This window comes from Macrotis lagotis, chromosome 5, assembly GCF_037893015.1.
Source record: "Macrotis lagotis isolate mMagLag1 chromosome 5, bilby.v1.9.chrom.fasta, whole genome shotgun sequence".
Classification (NCBI taxonomy): Eukaryota; Metazoa; Chordata; class Mammalia; order Peramelemorphia; family Peramelidae; genus Macrotis; species Macrotis lagotis.
In genome coordinates, this window is record NC_133662.1 from 236,748,555 (window position 1) to 236,772,108 (window position 23,554).

At 38.8% G+C, this 23,554-nt stretch overlaps 1 protein-coding gene across 3 annotated transcripts in view; it reads right to left on the bottom strand.

The window, feature by feature from the left end:
* The window catches only part of RHOT1 (ras homolog family member T1), a 66,945-nt gene that overhangs the window by 20,623 nt on the left and 22,768 nt on the right, over positions 1-23,554 (bottom strand). For all 3 annotated transcript variants that reach the window (XM_074188968.1, XM_074188969.1, XM_074188970.1), the window contains exons 3-13: positions 23,291-23,372; positions 21,379-21,422; positions 20,951-21,004; positions 20,060-20,112; positions 12,661-12,769; positions 12,304-12,405; positions 6,463-6,561; positions 5,749-5,857; positions 4,585-4,705; positions 1,264-1,348; positions 440-585 (exon numbers count right to left, since the gene is read on the bottom strand). In XM_074188968.1, coding sequence (XP_074045069.1) covers positions 440-585; positions 1,264-1,348; positions 4,585-4,705; positions 5,749-5,857; positions 6,463-6,561; positions 12,304-12,405; positions 12,661-12,769; positions 20,060-20,112; positions 20,951-21,004; positions 21,379-21,422; positions 23,291-23,372 — 1,004 coding nt within the window. The remainder of the gene's footprint in view (positions 1-439; positions 586-1,263; positions 1,349-4,584; positions 4,706-5,748; positions 5,858-6,462; positions 6,562-12,303; positions 12,406-12,660; positions 12,770-20,059; positions 20,113-20,950; positions 21,005-21,378; positions 21,423-23,290; positions 23,373-23,554) is intronic.

Here is a 23,554-nt window from a genome sequence, read left to right on the forward strand (position 1 = left end):
AAGCATTACAGTTCTGACCAGATATAGCTTCAATCTAGATGTGAAATGTGTTTATATGAAAACAGTCTAAATAATATTTTTAATGTTCTTTAGAATCATACAAATAGGGTAAAATAGTTGCCAGTCCCAAGTTAGAAAGATTTATATGTTACAACTAAAGATCTGGCTTTCATGTGGAAGGAAAAGCACTTAACAAATTCCCTTTATTTTCCTATTCTTATGACAGGTCATGTCTTTGCTCTATCAGTTTCCACAGCATAAACAGAAAATCTGAAACTTTCTACCCTTGAGAACACCCTAGAATGCAGGCAGACCTGACCCCTCCCATAAGGGAGGACACAAGATGGACAATGTTGTTTACCACCAGAGAGATGCTTCTAAAGGACTACAAAACTCAATGAAAACACCACTTAAAACCACAAGTGAATTCTATACTCACGTCCACTGTGACAGAAATCCCTGATAGGTGATCCATCCTCTCTCATTTGTACAAACTGTGTTGTTTACATCAGGCCCCCAAGGCATATAAGGGAACACTTTGAACAAATCTTTAAGTTCATCAGGTGACAAAGCACAGTCTCGATCCTGAAAACAGACAGAGACAAAGGTGAGTAGTTCCATAAGGGCTTCCAAGAGAAGAACTTCCTACTACTATATTTAAAGTCAAATTAATGAAGCCAAATTTTCCAAGGATTAGTTATTTTCTAATGTAATTCTAAGCTGAAAAAGTATTTTACATTTTAATAAAAGTTTAGAAAATAATAAAGGGCGGGCGACTAGGTGGCGCAGTGGATAGAGCAAGGCCTTGGAGTCAGGAGTAACTGGGTTCAAATCCGACCTCAGACACTTAATAATTACCTAGCCATGTGGCCCTGGACAAGCCACTTAACCCCGTTGCCTTGAAAAATCTAAAAAACAAAATTAATAATAATAGTAATAATAATAATAATAATAAAGGGCAAGAAAATAATTTCAATTATTCAATCTGAAGAACTTAATCAATTTCATGTCTTATGTGAATACCAATCATAGTTAAAAAATCAATGGGGGCAGCTAGGTGGTACAGTAGATAGAACACTGGCCCTATAGTCAGGAAGACCTGAGTTAAAATCTGGTCTCAGGCATTTAATAATTGCCTGTGTGACCTTGGGCAAGTCACTTAACCCCACTGCTGAAAATAAATAAAATTTTTTAAAAATCAATGTAGTCAATCATACAGATATTACTTACCATAAAACATCAAAATCAGAGTTAAAAGCTTACCAAATCATGCTTGTCGAAAATGCTTTGAAGAAATAAATATGCATGATGATTTAATTCAGTGGTGCAGTCAGGAGGTATTTTTAGTCTATAGACCAAAAAGAAAAAGAAAAAGAAAAACTGCTTATCTAGATGTAAATTTTAACCAAGAAATGAATATTAAAATATTAGAAGTAATCTCATTTAAAATATCTTTAAGTTTTTTTTAGCAAACATATTTCTCAAAGTGAGTGCTCTCTATGTGGTAGTGAATATCCTTAGGCTCAATGATAATGATATTCTTAAGGGTACAGTGGCCTGTAAACAGTGTTTTTATAGGTAAATAGCAATTCTTCTAAGGACAATTTAAAAAAAGATAGGGATAAGAATCACACAGGATAAATACATGGAGATCTGTCTTGGTGAAAGCAACACCCATTTTAATGAAACCCCAGATACAAAATAATAAAGAAGTCTATAATCCAGTTATAAAAAGCCCCTTTTCTAAACTACTGTGTACATACTTATTATATTTAACTGGTTTCACAAGATGTAAATGGAGGATTTTTATATACTAATGTTGGCATGGAACAATGATGTGGATGTAAAATCCATCACCTCCATGGGGTATGATCACTAGACTGGTGAAGACTTATTCTCAGAAAAACTATAGGGGATAGAAATATGAACAAGGCATCTGAGGGAAAAGGCGCTCTTTTAGAGAATGAGAGCATAATGTATGAGGAAACTGGAAGAAGGTAGGATGATTAATGCAAGTTGGGAAGCTGCAGTGGCCTATAAGAGCAGTCACCAGATCAGTCAAGAAAGACTTAAAGCTAGGGAGCATACTCTGTAACACTGTCCAAACAAAAATAGACCTAGAGATGTAAAACATGAAAATGATTCATTGGTAGAATCCTGGAAAGCCAATGGGTTGACTCAGAACTTTGCTTCTTCAGAGGATCATGAAATCTAAGAAAATCTCTCATATTTAACTGGAGAAATTAATATGAGAAAGTCAAACAAGGAAGAAAGAGAGTCTCCAGATCTACTATCTGGGAATAAGACACAACTGATTATAGTGTTAACCTCTGTTAAATTAAGTAATGAATGTCTGTTTGTAATAATATATTTCTTTTTTTGGGGGGGGTTGAAAGACAATGGGGTTAAGTGACTTATCCAAGGCCACACAGTTAAGTAATTATCAAGTGTCTGAGACCAGATTTGAACTCAGGCCCTCCTGACTCCAGAGCCGGTGCTCTGTCCGTTGATCCACCTATAATATATTTTCTTAATTATTTCTTAACTTTTCTTCTGTCATTGGACCCTCTCTGGCACTCTGGCAAAGGCTACGGACACCTTTGTAGAATCATAACTTTAAATAATTGAAGATGTCATTTTTTCCCCCCATTCTCATTTTTATTTCCTTTCTACATACAATTTTCTCCACACAACTCTAGCTTTTGTCCTCTAAAATGACTGCATTAATATGTGCTTTAATAAAAAAGGTTTTGCTTAAAGAGACATTATTGCAGGAGTAAAAGAAAATGTTGGAGTGAAGGGAAAAGTAAAAAACAATTCCTCCTACTCTATGCTTTCTAAACAACTAATTCTTTCATCAAGAATGTACACAGTATCTATATTACCTTAAACATTTAATATGCTTTATGTTATCCCTTAAGGTAGTGACTTTGGATACTTTAGAAAATAGTTATGGGTCTAACACTAATAATAATAATAATAATAATAATAATAATAATAATAACAATAATAATAATAATAATAATATTAAATTACCAATTGAAGAATCTTCCTTATGTTTGCATTATTTATAAATAAAATATGTGTCCAACAACTGAGAAATGGTTAAAAGAATTATGGCATACAAATGTAATGTAATATTACAGAGACATATAGAATTGTGAATATGAAGATTCAAAGAAACAACAGAAGAATTAAATGTACTGAAAGACTGAAGAAGGCAGAGCCAAAAGGAGAAAAACAATATAAAATACAACTATAAAGAAAGTCAATGCTGAGATATACTAAAGCTTAAATACAAGTAAATATTGGAATCATACTGTCAAACTTAAATGATATATCCCACTTTTCAGGTAGTAAATGATAAAATTTCTTTAGGGAATACATTCTGTGTGGATGTGATGGGGTGTCAGGAAGTGATTCTTACATAGAAACAAAATATAACACTGAAATTTGTTTTTAAAATTTGAGAATCTTGCTTATAAAGAGGCATATTCTATATCTCCAATTGGTTCTGCAAAAACATGTCAGGAAGACAGTTACATAGCAACAAAGATAGAAAGAAATGAGCAAGTTGCCAAACGAGGTGACAGAAGAATTTTTCTGATTTTCCCAATAAGCTCTGTTATCACATTTGTGGGCTTCTGTGTGACATGCACCCAATATTATGAGATAGTCACTGGGCTGAGCACAGTCCGAGTGAGCTTTCCCCTTACACACTGAAGTATCTGGGAATCCTCAACAGGATAATCCTTATAAGGGGAAGCAGCCCCCGAGCATTGGGATTGATCTTGCCATGTTTCGAGAGCTCTAGCCTGAGAAGGGGAACAGCCCAGATCCCTTCCCAGAGCCCCCACGTCAGGGGGCTGACTAAGAATCCATCACTATGCTCTTTACAATTTCAGGAGGTACACAGGAAAGGAACATTTATCGACTCTCATTTTTGATCTAATTCCATTAATCACACAGTCATATCTGAACAAAAAGGTATAATCTCCCCCAAAACTTATTACATTGCATAGGAAAAATACTGTCTTGTGCACATCACATCCTTCCCCCTCCTCCCAAAATTCTCTCTTCAGATCATTTGAGAGATCTATGATCTCAATGATGTGGGTACTCCCTCTGCTGGTAAGGATCAAAAATCCATTTATACTCTTCTGTGTGAATCTCATTTAACTTAATTTCCATAAATCCTCTATGGAAAATTCATCCTCTGGTTCTTTTATGATCTTAAGGGCAAAAAAAAAAAATTAAGAACACTAATATTGTACTCAGACTATCCACCTATTGTCTTTTTTTTTTTTTGGTTAGGTGATTTCCATTCCCTTCCCCTCACTTCCACCCCATCTTTACCTTCCTCCCCAACCCCCTCCTTTGGCATTTCATGAAGATATTGTTTAGCCTTGCCAATTCATAAAGAACAGAAATTTAAGCTGTGTTTCTGATCAGTTGCAGAATTTGTTACCAATAGAAAATTAAACAATTTCATAATGGATTCTGAAGATAATAGATGGCAATTATGTTTAAGTTTTTAAAAAATCCTTAAAGAATGAATAAAAAAAAGAATCTAGAGATACATACAAAGGAAATAAATATTCAGGTGTGAGTTCCAGATCATCATCATAACCAAATCTACGAAGCACTGTCCAAGTAGTTTCATGTCTTCCTCTCTGGATAAAAAGTGTATGTAGAAAAAGGAAGCCTGAAATAAAGCAAATTAGTATGTAAATCTAATTTCCAAATGTCATTATATGCCATTGTTAACTAAGTGACTATGTAAATGTAGGGCTGTGTGCTATCTAGTGAAATAAGATTGGTTCAAATTGATGGCCAACTTTCCTCAAGAGGTCAATCATTTAAGACTCTCATATAGATGAGGTTCATATGTAGTCAAATGGAAAGCAGGATAAAAAAAGGGGCTAATCATATAACAGCTATACCCATAACCAAATAATACTTTTTTAAAAAAATAAAACTATTTCCTAAAATGTGCTTGTAGTACAAATAAAATTCAGGCTGGAGTTTTAATAGGCAGCTGATATCAAAATATTTACTTCATGCATTTATAGATGAAAGGTCCAAAAATGAATCACAGAGGACAGATCTAAACTGAATTCCAGAGTCTAGAACATTCACAAAAGTGATAGGAAAAGGGGGAAAAACAATCTTTCTATATTGGAAAATTCTAGGTTTCACTTTAAGTGCCTCCTTTCTGGTGCATCTCTTTAATGTATGCTGCTCTGACAAACAGGGAACATTCTGTACTTGGTAAATATGACTAGTAGTCAGAAAGTCTTCACTAAAAATAAGTTCTATTTAAAGGCTGCTTCTGAAGGAAGTCCTTTGAACAGGACCACATTTGTCTTCCTCAGGTGAACCTGAGCATCTCTGCAAACCCAGGTCATGATCAGATCACTCTCTGAGACAGTATAAGAATCCTGGGAATGAGGATGACATGGGAATCTCTCCTCCAAAGGGGAGTTTGTCAATGCTCAGGTCATGGGGCTGGGCTGCTATCAGATTAAGCCCATTCTTTCCTATTGCTACAGGATGACTTCCAACCCTTCTGAAGACACCCCTCCCTATACCCACCACAGGCTGACCTCCAAGGAGGCTTTGGATTAACAGAGGTATTAATAAACACTGACATCTCTAAGAATTACAAAAGCCATGCTACAAGGACCTTTTGCTTCTGTCAAATTTAACAAACATAAGGTTCAAGAGAACAAAACAAACACCACCCACCTTTGAGGGTGAGTCCACTGTCAGCCACTCCATCACTTAGATTTTTCCTGACTACGTTCTTAACATCTTCCAATGCTTGAGGAGCTAATGGAGTGTTAAAACAAATTCTCTAACAAACAACATAAAATAATGAAAAGCAATCAGCATAAAATCCGACAATAACCATACAATATTAATCTATGAAGCAGTCTAATATCAACATAGAAAGACCACAATCAAAGCAAGCCAACTAAAACCTGAAAGTGGTCCAGAGACTCAGAGGACCCAGAGCTGCACCATTCACTGAGGCCCTCACTCACACAGCGCCAGCGTAGGAACAGGAACAAAGGTACCGTGTGGCTCAAGAAAAGGGATGGGAGGGAGGGGGGCTAAGGAAACCAAACAGAAAGGGGTCCATGTCCAAGGTCTCAACCATGCTGCCCTGAGGGGAGAGAAACTCCACCTCCAATGACTTCTCCAAGGCCTCTTTGGAGTCCTAGCTTAATTTCTCCACTGGACCCAAAGTCACAATACTTCTCCAACTGAGGCTTAGGAGAAAGGACCTCTCTGGGGGAAGGCTGAGATAGTTCTATGTTAAAGAAGTCTCTCTCCCATGGAGGAGAAACTTACACCTGTGGTGTATCTGGGTATAACCTAAAGCCAGGGAGCATTTGCCAAAGCAGAGACAGTGCCCTACAAGAACTGAGTAGACATCTATCTAAGTAGACTATCTACCTGAAAGAAGTTGAGCTCAGCATCATTGAGTGTTCCATCATTGTCCTGGTCCGATATCTTGAAGATTCGTGTCAGAGCTTTTATACAAGCTGGTTTCATCTACCAAGGAGAACAGAAAAATGAAGGTTGTTTTTTACCTATAAGTCTATGCTGGAGGTACCCCAACTGATTTTTTCTTCTTTAAAAAACATTTATTTAATAATTTCTTTTTTCCCCAATTACATTTAAAAATATTTTTTAATTCATTTTTAAAAAATTCTGAGTTCCTCATCCAACCTTTCTGGAGAGAAATTTGGAACTTAGCCCAAAGGGCAACAAAAATGTGTATCCCCTTTGATCCAGCAATACCACTACTGGGTCTATACAATGAAGAGATGATGAAAAAAGGGTAAAAACATCACTTGTACAAAAATATTCATAGCAGCCCTGTTTGTGGTGGCAAAGAAATGGAAATCAAGTAAATGTCCTTCAATTGGGGAATGGCTGAGCAAACTGTGGTATATGTATATCATGGAACACTATTGTTCTATTAGAAACCAGGAGGGGGGGTGGCTAGGTGGCACAGTGGATAGAGCACTGGCCTTGGAGTCAGAAAATACCTGGGTTCAAATCCAACCTCAGACACTTAATAATTACCTAGCTGTGTGGCCTTGAGCAAGTTACTTAACCCCAGCAAAAAACAAAACAAAACAAAAACCTAAAAAAAGAAACCAGGAGGGACGGGAATTCAGAGAAGCCTGGAGGGATTTGCATGAACTGATGCTGAGTGAGAGGAGTAAAACCAGAAAAACACTGTACACTATAACAGCAACATGGGAGTGATGGAACAACCTTGATGGATACACTCATTTCATCAGTGCAACAATCAAGGACAATTTTGGGCTGTCTGCAATGGAGAATACCATCTGTATCCAGATAAAGAACTGTGGCATTTGAACAAAGTTCAAGGACTATTCCCTTTAATTAATTAATTGATTAATTAATTTTTTTAGGTTTTTGCAAGGCGAATGGGGGTTAAGTGGCTTGCCCAAGGCCACACAGCTACGTAATTATTAAGTGTCTGAGACTGGATTTGAACCCAGGTACTCCTGACTCCAAGGCCAGTGCTTTATCTACTGCGTCACCTAGCCGCCCCTCCCTTTAATTTAGGAAAAAAACCCCAGATATCTTATTGTCTGATCTGGCTATCTCTTCTACTTTATGTTTCTTCCTTAAGGATATGATTTCTCTCTCATCACATTCAACTTGGATCAATGTATACCATGGAAACAATGCAAAGACTGGAAAACTGCCTTCTGTGGGGGTGGGGTGGGGGGAGGGAGGTAAGATTGGGGGAAAAATTGTAAAACTCAAAATAAATAAAATCTTTAATTAAAAAAAAATTCTGAGTTACAAATTCTCTCCTTCCCTCCCTTCTTTTATTGCAAAGGTAAGTACTTTGATACAGGTTATATATGTGTAATCACTATCTGGGATTCAAAGGCATAAAAGGGAAAATCTCTGGATTCTATAGGGAATATGAGTTCTCTAAACTTCTCACAAATTATTTGGGGGCTTTCTTCAACAGGCTTATGAAAAGTCTGACCATTAGACCTATTGATCAAAGAAGATTTTATGTAATCATCAGTTCCAATAATAAAAACTCAGTTCAGGGCAGCTAGGTGGCACAGAGGACAGAGCACTGGCCCTGTAGTCAGGAGTGCCTGAGTTCAAATGCAGCCTCAGACACTTAATAATTACCTAGCTGTTAGGCCTTGGGCAAGCCACTTAACCCCCTTTGCCTTGCAAAAACCTAAAAAAATAAAATAAATAAAAACTCAGTTCTTATGACAAGGGCTGTAAGAAATAATATGTCTACTGAAAAGTAGTTGGCAAACCTTCTTGCCCTAATGTGACATTTCTACAGTTCATTGTTAGCTATGTTGAGGTAAGAACTGATTGTTTTTTGTAATTCTGGAACATTCTCTAAAAGCTTTGAAGGGTGTTTTTAAAATTTTTGTCTGGATAAATTTGGAACAGTGAAAAAAAAAGTGAAAAAATGAAAGAGAAGAAGAAAAAAAAGTAAAGTATGCCAAACCTGAAGTCAGTGGACCAGAATGTAAATCCTGTCTCTGCTATTTATTATCTATTTGACTCTGGGCAAATCATTTATCTCTCCAGCAGTTGGCACAATTTCAATTAAGTTAAGACCTAATAAATGCTTGCTGATTGTTTGGTTCTCTAGGTCTCAGTTTCTTCATCTGTAAAATAAGGAGATGAACTAGATGACCTCAAAGGTTCCTTTCAGGTCTAAATTTGTTGATACTGAAAAGACACAGAAGAGCCAACATCATTATAGGATGAAAAGAGAACTGATGTGGCATCAATAAGAGCTGGGTTAATGTTCTGCCACTCACATTTTTACTAGTTTTTTGATTAGGAACAATTTCACAAAACTGAGTTACAGATAAACTACTGGAATTTCCAATCAGGAAGTTCCCTACATCAAAGAAATCACAGGTCCAGCAACCTTAAATAAACACCTATAGAATTTTCTTTTATATAAATACTTATACATACACACACATATAATTTATGCTGGATCTAAGAACAAAATGAATGTCATTTATGGAACAGAGAACTTAAGGAAAACATTTTTTAGGGGATAGAGTAGGGGAAAGGAAGATATGATGAAGGGATGACTACTTGGACCTAGGATATAGGATGAGCAAAGTGGAAGAGGAATCTGATGGTAGCCTTGGGGAGTCCCCTTGTCTTTTTTCTTTAATTTTTTAGGTTTTTGCAAGGCAAATGGGGTTAAGTGGCTTGCCCAAGGCCACACAGCTAGGTCATTATTAAGTGTCTGAGGCCAGATTTGAACTCAGGTACTCCTGACTCCAAGGGCCAGTACTCTATTCACTGCGCCACCTATCCGCCCCTGGGGGACCCCTTGTTAAGGTGACCATCATGAGAAAGTACATGGGGGAGTTTCAAGGACATTTGTAAATGGCTCATTTGAGCCAGAGATTTGATTATGCAATCCTATTTGGCAACTGGAATAAAAAAGGAGCACCAAAAAGAGGAAAAGAAGAATTCTAAATACAGGTTCCTTCCTTAAGGAAAAAAAATTAGTGGTCTCTGGAAGAAAGTTCAATGAATTAGGAAAGCAGATTTGAGAAGGAGAAAAGGAAAAAAAATCAAGAAAGACTCTAGTGATAGAATCTATCACCACTTCTTTAGTGCGTGCGCATTCAGGCACAATACAAGCTACAACAGCATAAATATAAGGAGGCAGAGAAGAAGAAAAAACAGGAGACAGTGGTTCTACTGGAACAGACTGGGGGTCTGTTCCAGTGATCTTCCCATCAGGAACAGCAAGGAGACACATCTAAGTCAGGGAGTCTCTCTGTTCCTTCACAGTCCATGTTCAAAGTTTCCACAAGTGGGTCTGGTGTTTCTCAGAACTCAGTTACTATATAACAAGATACATGATGGTGACTAAAACCAATCTTTCATTCTGTGGCTCTGGTGTCTTATCCCACAGCAAAAAGCTATTAAAAGAGATTGCCAAATATGGAAAAAATAATCAATTACATGTTTCTCGGTAAAAATTAAAACTATCAGCAACTACTTTCAACCTCTTCAGTGAATGTGATGTGTCAACACTAGCTTCTTCTTTTAGCATACTATAATGAACCATCTAAAATGAAACAATGCTAAAAGTAAGACTTGAAAACATTTTAGGAATACTGGACTTAGAGGAAGCAAGAAGTGGAGATCATAGTCTAAATCACTCATCTCAGAAAAGAAGAGAGTGGGGTCCAGGTCATGCAGCAGACAGACAGGAGGTGGGCTTGTGTCCTCTGACTCCCAATCCACCTTTCCTCCCAGGATACCAGACTAATCGCCTCAATTAATCAGATTTTCACTAAACTTGAACATTTCTCTCTAGATAAGAAATTCATATTTTATATGATGAAAAGGGTACCATTACTTATATTTTGTCTAGAAATGTTCATAGATCTGAATTTTTAATTAGGAACATAGCCTTTTGGATGACTGTGATGAAACACAGTTTTTTATCTAAAATATCCAGTAAAAGTTTGGACTTTTAAATGGAAGTTTTGTAAAAGGAAACAGTCTAAATATTTCAGGTTAGTGGAGAGTTAGCTGTAACAAGATAGTTAGGTTACATCTAGCTAGGAACTCCAGAAAATAGCAAAGGCTTTCTTTACTACTTTTTTTTACAAGAGGATGTTACTGAAGAGGGGGCAGGGAGGAGAGAGTCACTAAGAAGAGGCAAAAAAGAGAGTCACTTAAAGGGATCAACAAAATATAAAAGACCAATACAGCTATTTCACATCACTATTAATGGAGAAAGAAATCAAAAAGGGCTATCTGTTCTGTCTCTTCCTAATCTTCTTTTCAAAGAAAAAGGATAGGTAAAGAAACTAGAAAGGCAAACTAAGGCCAGTCAAAGAAGTAGATCAGTGTGGTGCATCAGACAGAGAAAAGTTGCTGTTGTTCATCCTTCAGGGATTCAGTTTTGGCTAGTGGGTGAACTGGATTTAAGGGAGGCAGAATTGTCAGTCATCAGACACATTCTTCCAGAACCTCTATAGTCCAATGTCAGGACAAAAGACAGGATGACTGGTGATGGCCCAGGATACAGCTGGCAACCTTGGTGTCTAATATATGAACGAGGTCCACAGCACCTACTTCAGCTGTCTTCATGATCGTTGGAACAAAAAGTTCTCATCTGCCCAATGCCCTGGGGGAAGTCTTCACCTACTTGGGGTAGACATTCCCCTAATTCACTGACAGGTTTGAGGTTACCTTCAGCCTGGTCTAACCTATCTGCCAAGACTCTATATCAGGACAAGGATACTGTTCAGGCTACAGCCTCCTAGAGTCATACATGAGTCAAGTGACAGGTGGATACCAAAGGTGGATGAGCAGCCCTGAGAAGGGCTCAGTAAACCCTCATATCAGTCCTCCTGAAAACCCCATATACTCCAAGGCAGAGAAAAAGCAAGAAGGGTTAATACAAACTTTTGCAGAAGATTTCAAAGCTGAAATTCTCAGTGCTTAGGATTCAAGGGAAGTTTAAAAAAATACATTTTAAATCAAATCTGGGAAAAAGACAAATGTTGGGCTAAGTGATGGATGTTATAGTAAAACATTAGCTAGAGGGATAATACATTATCACTTAAGATTTTACTCAAAAAGTTTAAGCTATATTCAATATCTATACTATAGTTCTTGGTAACTCTTGTATTATTTTTCATTTTAAAAGAAAAAAAAGAAAACGCACAGAAAAGTTCCTCCAATTTATCTACACCTCAAATTTTCTGGCCTTGATCATCAGGGTACATATGCACAGCAACCAAACACCTCCAAGCACTCAGTGGATGGACAAAAACCCAAACTACAGATGTGGTTCTTCTGAGGATCTGACATTTCTTGAGGATGAAACTAAAAACTAAATCTTAGAGATAATTAAATGTTCGTTCTACTACATTGCAAGCAAGTCAAATTCTACTCAAGATGGACTAAGACAATTAGTTTGCATCTGGAAATTCTGTTCCATCAAAATAAAATTACCAACTAAGACTTGCATTTCATTTGTCATGATACTTTTATTCTAAAGCTACTTATGCAAAAATATTTGAATTAAAATAGTTTAAGTACTCAAGCTTTAAGCAAAAAAGTTTCTGAGCAATTCAACCATTAAATAAAAATGTAACAGCATTTCTGAACTTTAACTTTTAAATTCTAGAAAAAACTTCTAACAGACCACACAGTAAAAGTTATGACCTATACTTTCCCCCACCTCCACAAAAAGATATAGAGAAAAAGTACCTCTTTTTCTTCTGGACAGTATAGGGGTCCTGTAGGATGTAGTACAGCTTTCTGTGCATAATAAAATAACTCTGATATGTTCTTCAAGTTTTTCGCTGAACACTAAAAGACAGTGTAAATGTTTTTGCTTCAATAAATATGACTGATAAAAAGATTAACAAGTTAAACCCCATTTTGTTAAGTGGTAATAGAAAGCAGTTTCCTTGGAGAAAAAAATTAATTTTGTAAATAATGGAAGACAAAAATAAGAAAGGTGCAGCAGAACTCAGATTGGTGCCCATCCTCACGTCCAGGTCCACTAAACAACTAGGTACCACCAAGGCTCCAAGAGGGCTGCATGGACACACATCTGCCTACCTCCACACACGTTTCTATCTCTGTGTACTGGTTCATGATAGGAAGGATGGTTTCCATACTGCTGTAGTCCACTAGATCTGATTTGTTCCCCACCAAAATCAAAGGCAGCCTAGAATATAAATGACATGGTTAGAGGCAGTTAAGAGCCTATTTCTTTTGTCATTTGCTTCATAATCTATTCTAGCTGGCTAGTTTCTCCCTCAGTTGGGTCAGTATGACATCCTAATTACCTTCTACTCACAACACCAATTCCCACCTCTGATGTTCTCTTTACTTAAAACAGACCATTCTCAAGGCTCACTGCCTATGCACATTTCCCATCCTTCAAGTTGTTCTGTCCTTGTCTCCCTGAATGAAAGTCTTGCTCACAGTTTTATCACAACAAAATGAGAAAGGGAAGAGGAGTGGGGCCTATCATCTGAGCAAAAGCAGGTTTCAGATTACTGGGGTTCGCTGCTGGCCTCAAACCTATAGATATTGATTATATCCAGAAAGAGGTCATACCTGGGCAAACAGCCTCTGATATATGGCCAGAGGGTCCACTATTACCAGGATGTATTTATATTGCCTCACTTCCCAAAAGGGATATCCTAACCTTTGTTTTAGTTTCATAATAGATTTTTTTTTTTACTATATTTTACTATATTTTGTTGTTACATCACCAAATTCCCTATGTATGTTTTCACAGTTCCATAATATCTTACATCCCAACAGGGGTATCCTGTTGGGATACTTTTGTTTTAGTTCCATAATAGATTTTTTTTACCATATCTTACTATATTTACTATGTTTTACTATATTTTGTTGTTACATCACCAAATTTCCTATGTATGTTTTCCCCTTCCGACAACCAGAGTCATCCCTTATAACAAATCATGGAAGGATGGAAGGATGGATGGAAGGAAGGAAGGGAAGGGAGGGAGGGAGGGAGGGAGGGAGGGAGGGAAAGAAATTCAGTAGAATTGATCAATGCTTCGAAAAAAATCTGACATTAATATGCAACGTTCCACACCCTGGACCCCTTTGTTCGTGCAATAAAGTAGGGTTAAATAGATGTTTTCTCTTGTTCTTCTTTGGGATCAAATTTATTCTTTGTAATACCTCAATATTGCTTTTTCAACATTGTTCTTTCCATTTACATGCTGTAGTCATAATCATTGTGTATATTCTTCCCCTTCCTTAAGACCTCAGTTTAGTTATACTGGAAAGCTGGATTTTTTCCAAGTGCCAAACCTACATCTCCATCTAAGATGTGGGGGTGACTTCCCCATCTGCTCTGATTTGTATATCTGTTATTCTACTTGACCTGATGTCAACACTGAAAGAGAAAACAGCAAAGTCACACTGGCTTTGGAAAACAGGAAAAACGTGGAGTTAAAAAACTGGAAATGATAACAGGGATTTCAGTTATTAGAAGGTAGTTACTAGTGGAAAAGCTCCCTCTTCTCTCTACCAGTCCTGCTACAATGGAAGGGCACGGTTTTGGCATACACACATAATATGGGGAGCAAATCAATGTTTTGAGAAGTTTAGGGTCTACCACTGTGAAGTCCTTTGGTGACTGCTAAGGAGTTCACTCTGGTAAGTGAGGTTTCCAGGAACCATGTCTTTGCCTATATTCCTTATAGTAAATGGTCCCCAGAGGTTTCCCCAGTCTGTCTGTTCAAGGCTGCTTTAGAAGTGGTCCTCAGAGGACACAAGGGTGCTGAAGTTCAGAGAGGAAGTCATCAATGTAAAAAATATCTAAAGCATGGGAGATGGCGGAAGATAGATGAATAGACAGAATCATAGAAGCAACATACATAAGCCTCTGGGAGGATAAAGGACCTGGTGTCTAACAAAATGTTAGACAAGACCAAACAACCACTTGGCTGTCTTGTCCCTCTATAGGCACACTTACACTAAAGGGACAGTCGCGGCCTAGGACAGGAATTCTAGCAGAGAACACAAGCTCTTGATCATCTACTTAGATAGTTCAGGTAAGGTTTGAGGAGGCAGACAGAATACTGAAAGAATTTTAAATAAACTGAGCAACAAACCTGAAGGCATCAATGAGAAATATTTTTAATAGTTAAAAAGGCTTTCTGGTAATTAAATTTTAGAGAGGAGCAATCAATCCAGAAGGACTCACAGTTGGCAACCCTTTTCCACCCATCCCCCTAAAGGAGTAATCCTGCCTGGTGGTGACTATCTTCTTGGTCTCTCAATCTACCAAGGATTATGCACAGGTGTCCATCCCAAATGATGATAAAAATCATAACTGGGATAGAAGAGATTGTTCTAGATCAAAGCAAAAAGTTGATTTGGAACCAGGAAGACCAGAGTTCAAATATGACCTCAAATACGTACTAGTTAAGGGAATCAATAATTCCCTTAATCTCTGAGCTGGACTCAATCTCCAAGATCCCTCCTAGCTCTAAATCCATAATTCTGATACTATTATCTCCTGATAAATTGCTTGGGTATCTGATTAACACTTTTAGCTCTGGCATTCACCTACAGATGACAGTGAGAAGCTAAACAGGACCTATGAAAGCCTAAGAGTCAAGACAGTACACAAAGGAGATGAGCTGCAAACTCTTGTCAATAAAAGGGGGCTCAAAAACTACCTGCCATCAAATTGGCACTGTGGCAGCCATGAGGCTGTAGTACAGGGTAGGACTGAAATGGGCCATCCTGGTCAATACCCTGATCATCACAGGGTAAGCAAGCCTCCATAAAGGGGAAGGTCAAGAGTGAATTTCAGACATAGGTCCCCCCAAAGCTCCCAAGGGACTGTCAATAGTTACAGTCAACTCTATGAGTACTTATCAATCAATCAACAAGCATTTCCATGTCAGGCAGGATGTCAAAAGATATTACAGAATAGAGAGCCAAATGATCTTCAGCATCTTCCGTGACCCCAAATTCCCAGGCGTGATACTGTATGGTAGATTTAAAAGGTTTAGAGGTTAAGTGACTTAAGGGAAATATAACATCCTTTTTTTTATATAAAGGGTAGCCTCTAGAAAAACTAAAAGATGGTCTGTTCCATCTCTGAAGACCCATCAGCAATAAAACAGCATATAAATCCTGTCTTAAGGTTTGTACCAAAAAGGTAAACACAACAAAAAAAAGTTGTCAGAAGGGAAGGGGTGACAGGTGCTTTTGATGTCCTTCTTTGCTCTGAGATATGGTGGTCACCTCGCCATTTTGAATGCTTGGCAGGTCAGCACAAAGTTAAATCAAGCAAAAACATGAGCCTACCTGACCAGCTAGGGTCTGCAGTGTATCACAGCAAAGAAGTACACCAGGTTTCAAAGGGTCCACGATAGGGATTCTGCGCCTAACAGAAGAGGCACAGCATGGGGTAATAGAAAGAACAAGGAACTTGGAACCATAAGACCTGGGTACAAATTCTGATTCTAGTATTAGCTGTAGGACCATGTCTCTCTCAACCTCAGCTTTTTCACTGTAAACTAATAATAATAATATTGATACCATCTCAACACAGGGTTACTTGTAATAGAAGTAAATAAATTTTAAAATGCTATATAAATGTTTATAACTAGGATTACTACTAACGAGGGTCTCAAATCTTCAAGGGTGCTTCTAACAATAGTACTAACAAGGTCTGACCGGCCACCGTTGGACACACTGTAACTTGCATCTAACATAGCGATATTGTTTTGGTCTTCTTCAATAATGAAGGACAAGTAAGAACCATTTAACAAGAGCTGATATTTCTCCAAATTTTAAGGTCTTTATCTCACATCAGTTCCTTCATCGAGGCAGTCAAGTGGTAAAAGTAGTCAAAGGAGAGAAGCCCCTGGGCAGAACGGGTTTTACAGAGGCTAAGTTGAAAGGGCTGAACTGGAAGCACCTCCCTCCAAGATAAAGGAGTGTGAGGATCAGATGAACCAAGAGACAAGTGAATGCCACCTGAAATCGAATGAAGGCAGTTCAAATGACTAGAGCCTACTGCAAAGTGACAACTTTCTTCAGTAAGGATATCTCAATTATGAGGGAAATTGTTCATAGAAGCTGTCAGCAGAAGTTGTTAAAGCAACCTGCAGAATTTCACTTTTGTTTTTTCCCAATCTCTCTCCAACACTACCCAACATACTCCCAAGAACCTTGTTTACAAAGTTGTTTTTTTTTAAAGTCTTGTAACAGTATAACTAAAACTGTATAACATGTGAGACAAAATAAAAATCACTCTTCCAAACTGTCCATATTTGGTCTAAAAAATGTTTTTTTCACTTTTCCTCCTGATAACTGAGACTTCTGCAGGAACCTGTGAGGACTTTGTAAAATTGTGGGACCTCTTTTTTTTTTTTTTAAAGTAGACAACTGGGATCCTTCTGGGTATGTGATAAAGGAACTTCTTCCTCAGATATGGATGGATTAGATTGCCTTCCAACTCCAAGATTGTGGAAATCTTTCATGGAGGAAGCAAACAGACTTTTCAGCTTTTCCTAAATACAAGTCCCTGGACCTTTTATTCTACCACTGTTGGGGGGACACACACACTCTCTCTCCAAGCTGAAAGTCAATATGGCAGCACACACAATCCATGTGGGAGAAATGCCCAAGCTTCCTCTTTTCTAATACATTCCCTAACTTTCTGCATTTATGCACCTATATTTCTGAATAAAGGATCCTGTTGGGAGTCCCCTCGGTAAGTGATTACTAGTATGGGGGAAAGGAAGGTCCCCAAAGAAAGTAAGTGGCAGGGAATTCTAGTCTCCTACAAAAAGTACAGTGGATATCACAAAGCTTCTAAGAAAATCCTAAGCTGGAATCTGACCGTCTTCAGACTGGTGCTAGTTTTTGGTGTCCACAAGATACAGAAGATAGAGTAAAGATCACCTTGGGGTTGGCAAACCTAAGGCTAAGGAGAAGGGCAGGGAAGAGTGTCTCCACTGCCTTTCTCTTCAGGGTAAGTGAGGAAGGCCCCAAGGTTTCCTTAGCCCTCATTTCTGCTCTACTAGTCCTCCCACAGTATCCAGATCAGAGATGCCTTCGGGGAGCTGCTCTTTACAGTTCTGCTCCAGTCAGCACCCAGGCTCATTGATGATAGTACAACTGATAGAATGCTTCTTCTGACACAGGTGGACAAACCTCATCACCCTCTCTAAGATACAAGAGAAAAAGTTCACTTAATCTGGAACGATTCTATTTAAAGGAATTCCTGTGCAAAGGTTGAGGATAAGCCCATCCAACTCTTTGGATGGTTGGGGAAGTTGGCAGGTTGGGGAAAGCAAGAAGGTATTCAAGGATCTCTATACAGTTTGTACAAACCACTTCAATAGCGGTATATCAAATGAAACAACTCTGAAGTCTGGAGCATGAAGGCACGCCAGTAGAACAAGCATCCAACCCTCATCCACATGCACACTAATGGAAAACTTCACTCCCAGATGAAGGCAGCTGGCTCCTAAGCAGCGTAGGACTTGCCAGACCCAGAAGTCTAAGGAAACAATGGGTCAAATTCAAGGAAGTCATCTCAGGAAGAAGCAACATTTGGTTTCCACTGGTCCATCAAGGATCCAGTCCGGAAAGACAGTGAGTGAGGACACAGATCTCTGGTTCCAGGAGCCAGGACACTTTCTCTGCACTGTTTTCGGAGTTTTCTGAGAATGGGCACCCTTGGACCTCCAGGGATTTTTTTATACTGTTTGTCTTTGGATCCCCAGCACCATTTTTTGGACAATAGGAAGCAGAATTATAAAGGGCAGTTCCCCTAGAAGCATCTCTGAACTGAATGTACCCCCCCCCACACACACCCTGTGCATTCTACACATGGGGAAGAAAGTCTCCTATGCTAAAAATAGTTAGTAAGCCATTATGGCTGGACCATGGAGTGCAAAGAGGGCAAGAAAGCACAAGAAGATTGAAAAGGATGGGAAGGTCAGACTGTGCAGATATTTAAAAGTTAAACAGAATTTTTATGTGATTCTAAGAGGCAATTGGAAGCCACAGAAGTGGGAGTTTGGGAGTAGAGAGGAATTTGAAAGGATTAGAACTAAACTTTAGGAAAATCACTGGTGCAACTGTGTGGAGAATGCTTTGGAGAAGAGAGAGGTTTGAAGGAGAAAGTCAACAGAGTCGATATTATTACAAGACTAAATGGAAGGTGATAAGGAGGTGATTTAGGGTACTGACTGAATTGAGTGAATACAAAAGATTTTGTGGATTAGGAATAACAAGGTTTGGCAACTATTTGAATATATGGGATGCCAAAGATGACACTGAGTTTGGATAAATGAAAGAATAGTTGATGCTCTCAATAATAACAGGAAAACTCAGAAGAGGGTTGGATCTGGGGGAAAGAGAAGGAGTTCTCTTTTGAGAATGTTGAATTTGAGATGCTTATGAAACCTTCTGAAAAATGTCCAATTGGTAGTTAATGATGAAATAGAATTCAGAAGAGAAATAAGAGTTAGGTGTGTAGATCTAGAAGTCATTGACATAGCAATAGTGAACCTATGTTCACCTTTTTAAAAGATCGTTAAAAGAGAATAAAGATGAAAGGAAGGTCAAAGACAGAACTTTAAGCACAACCTTGGTTAGGGGAAATAACACAAGAAGCTGCTTCTTTGTTTCCAGTTCATCTGCTTTGCCCATCCAACTAGAGTCCAAGCTCCAGGTAGAGTTCTACCTCTAATGTTAACAGCCCAAATCATAGATGTAATGGCCTTTTACAATACACTAGGGAGGTGGAAGGAGCTCCACAAATGCTTGCTGAATGATTTACAGGAGCACTAATCCTGGAAAAGATTTAAAAGGCTCAGAAGGTACTGTTTTGGCCTATCAAAATAGTCCTGCCATGAAAAGTTACCCTTTGTCAATTTTAAGCTAAAACACAAGACATTTTCACCTAGGCTGATGATTTCACTTGTGTAGGGAACTATTGGTAGAGAAACTCCTTCCATCGATGCTCACCAATGTAGCTGCCAGGAGCATTCATGGAGAAGCTGAGTGACTGGTCTGGGACCACAGAGTTTGCAAGGACTAAACACAGGACCCGAACTTGGATTTCCCTAATGCCAAAGAAGAATTTCAGCCACTTACAAATCCTTTTGCTCTATGACTGCATAATGAGCATCGTGCATGGGTAAAAAGCTGGGTACAAGTCTTCCTATTCCTTTCTCCCCAGCCCCACGACTGCCAGAAGTCCTTAGTCAGGGACATGAGTGACTGTGCAGCAGAGCACCCCGTGTCCATAGCATTCACGCTGAAACTCCGGGGTCCACACTGACTATAAGCTGCCAGGAGGGCTCGTGGCATGCACTGTATGGGGGAGCTTGGAGCTGGGCAGAGACCAGGACATGACTCTACCCCAAGTTTTTGCATACGAGGGCTCTGATCCCATAAACAGTCCATCTCTACTTCCTACTTTCCTTTCAATAATTACCTGCTGTCTTTGTCTGTTCGTTCATTGATCAACGGAATCCACCGGCTTGTGACCTAAAACAGAAGTTTAAATCATTCAGCATGATAAAATACAATGGAGATAATTATGGTGACAGGAGTTCATCTTGCTATCATGCTCCAACATTGTAGAGTCCTTTCTACTTATTATCTCAAGGATGGTGTGAGCACCTGACCAGAGGAGCAGGGGAACATCTCTGTAGTTTCCCAAATGCCACTTTGATAAAGATGAAAATGAGGTATAATAATATTAACTAATACTTATTTAGGGTTTTAAAATTTGCAAAGTACTTGATTTAATTTCCTATCACTTAATTTTCACAATGTGAAGATACTTTAATTAATCCCATTTCACAGATAAGGAACCTGAGGCCGAGAGGTTAACTAGTTTGCTCAGGGTCACACAGCTTCTGAGGACTTGAGATAGGATTCAAACTCGGACCTTCCTGATTCCAAGGCCCAAGCTTTTTCTCCTGTGCTTCTACTGTGGGGTGGAAGAGCAGACTGGACAGGTGGTGGCATACACTTTAATCCTGGGGTAGTCACTAGCCAGGGAAGAGGGGGGCAGAAACAGGGAAATAAACAGGGAGCTCCATGGACCCAACTCCTTGAAACTGTGATTCCTGTCTAGAAATATAGCAAACAGAGCAGTTCAACCTGCCAGTGATAATACACATTCTAGAGCATCCTGGCTCCCATTCTTCAACTTTCCTTTCTTTAATGAGTCAAAGAATCCATGGAATAGGAGGAAAAAGTCCATCAACGAGGCCTCTAACATTCTAATTCAGGGCTGGTGAGTGAAAGGACTTTTTAAAAGTTAATCAAATCCAGGTCACAGAATAACATCCACCAAAAACTTCACACACACACATACCTTATCAATAGAATGCTTGTTGTTAACAGCATAGACTATGCAGATAACATTTGCCTAAGAGAAGAGTGAATACATTAGCAATCTCCTTTACATTAAAACAAAAAAGTAAGCAGCAGCAGCAGCACTATACTCTAATGCACTGGGGCTAATGGAGAGAAGAGTAAAAAACCAGGCTGAGAAAGTGGTAGGAAACCTTAGGTCCCCAGTGATATGAAGGGATAATATAATAAATCTTGAAGACTCAGCTAAATAATGATCTATAAAGATCACATCTCAATCAGCTATACAATGGAATACTGAGAGAAAAAGCTGAGGATAGAGGAGCAAACTGAGGAAGGCAGGACCACTGACCCAAGTCATTCCTTCCCCTCCCCACAAATATGCCCAGCTCCCAAGACAACTGTGTCTCACTGCATCCCTTGACTCACCTGGGAGATCTCATGATGAAGCTGTTCATCACTTTGTTCTGCTTCTACAAGGGACAGATATGTTAACTTCCATGGAAAAAAAAGAATGGTGAATACTTTATTCATTTTCCTTAGCACTAGGGAGTGTCACACACTGCAGGACTCCAGTTCATTATCACATGGTTAATACAGAGGAAATAGGGAAGGCCAGGGGGAGCCAGGGAAGTGAATTCACTCAGACAGAGGAGTTCACAGACATTCCTAAAAAGAGGGGCCATGTACCAAGTTGAAGGAAGGCAGCAAAGGAGGAAGGTGCAAAGGAAGGAAGTAAATTCTACAGTGCTTAATAAACAAGTTGTCCAGGGTGCAAGGAACAATTAAGGAAAGCAAGAGCAGGCAGATCCTGTGGGGCCAAGAGAGTATGAAATACAGATCCCCAAAAGACAGGACACAGGGATCAGGAAGCCAAAAGGGTCTGGAATCAGAAGAAGAGCGCCCATCGGGAACAACACAAGGTCAGAATCTACAATCTGAGATGAAGCCAAAGGCAATCAGAAGTAAGAACGAAGTCTCATGGTAATCCAAAGGTTCTAAACCACAAGGGGTTCCTCCTACATCCTCCCTAGGATCAAAAATGGGGTCTAAAACTATTTAGAGGCTGAGCTCAGGGCCACCTCTGAGTCCATTCCAACTCTGGATTCTAGGAGTGTGGATAGATGGAACCTGCAAGTGGTAATAAATAAGCAGACCTACATTCTTCACACCTGGATACAGAAAAATCATATGTCAAACTTTAGTCCCATCAGACAATAAAAACACTGAGAAAAGCTGTTGGGCTACAAAAGAATGTTTCCTTTGCCCAATCCCAGTACTACAAAAGAGCTTCATTGTATTTTAAATATTCTACTCACTCCTATTCTTAGAACGTTATCTTTTTTCTCCCCTAGTTTATAGACCTTTAATTTCATTACTGTGGGAAACTCCTGGTCTAGAAACTTCCTCCATTGCTGCAGCTCGGCCATTCCTCTATAACTTAGTCTTAGTGAGCTGCCTGAGACATAGAAATAATAAATGACTTGTCCATAATCACAAAGGTAGCAGGTCCAGAGCTTCTCAATTCCCCAGGATAGCCCTCTATCTTGCAGACCAAGCTGCTTCTTAATTTTGACATAATGAGTTAATTATATATTGAATTTTCAGTTAGACCATACACCATTAGAAGAGTTACAAGAGTAACTTAGAGTGACAAGAGACTTTAGGAGATTATAGTCTTGTCCCTTCATTTTATGTCCTCTGCAGAAGACCCAAGAAGGAACAGATGTAAGTCAAGGACGTTACACAACAAGATTGCAGATTTTAGAGTTGGAATGGACCTTTAAATACCTCTAGTCCAGATAGATTAATTTGTCCAGGGTCATACAGAGAATAAGAAGTGGACTCAGGATTTAAACCAAGGTCTTCTACTCCAAATTCAGCACTCATTCCCTCAAAACATAAGGAAGTCAAAATAACTTTTTATTAACTTTATCTTTAGGGTATTGTTGGCAATTATGGGCTAAGCAATTTCAGAGTGCTGAACTCAGGATTAGGGAACAGCTTTCTCCACACTCAATCTATTCAAATCCTTCTGGGGAGGAAGGGAGAAGGGAAGTAATATGAGTCCCAGAGTCATAAAACTGCCAGTCAAAATAAAGATATTAATAAGAGTTTAGGTAAAGTGATTTAAGAGATTTTTAAGAATGATATTGTTCTCCCTAATGCAGTCATAGGAATGGTTTTTAAGCATGGGAACCAGCACAAAGGCAAAGAGTAAAATGACTTAGAGGGAGCAGTGCCATCTACATCATTTCAAAATTTAAAGTAAAAATGCAAATATGTGATTTTTAAGTTGGTCCAAATACAATCACGCACAGAAGAAAGCCAGATTCACTACCTGAGTAATCAACTATGTGTGTTGGAACTCTCTCGGGTGTAACATCAGCTGGAATGGTGATTTCTTCTGCCCGTGGAGGAACCTTAGTTTGTAGACAAACATTGAAAAAGAAAATACTTCAGAAAAAAAACAACCAAAGCCTGTTCATAAATGCTGGAATCTGTCAACCTATTTGACAAATGTTCCAAAAGGCAACTCACAGCTGCATTTTCAGAGAATCAGTGAATCACAGAACTAGAGTTGGAAGGGACCCCAGGGCCACCC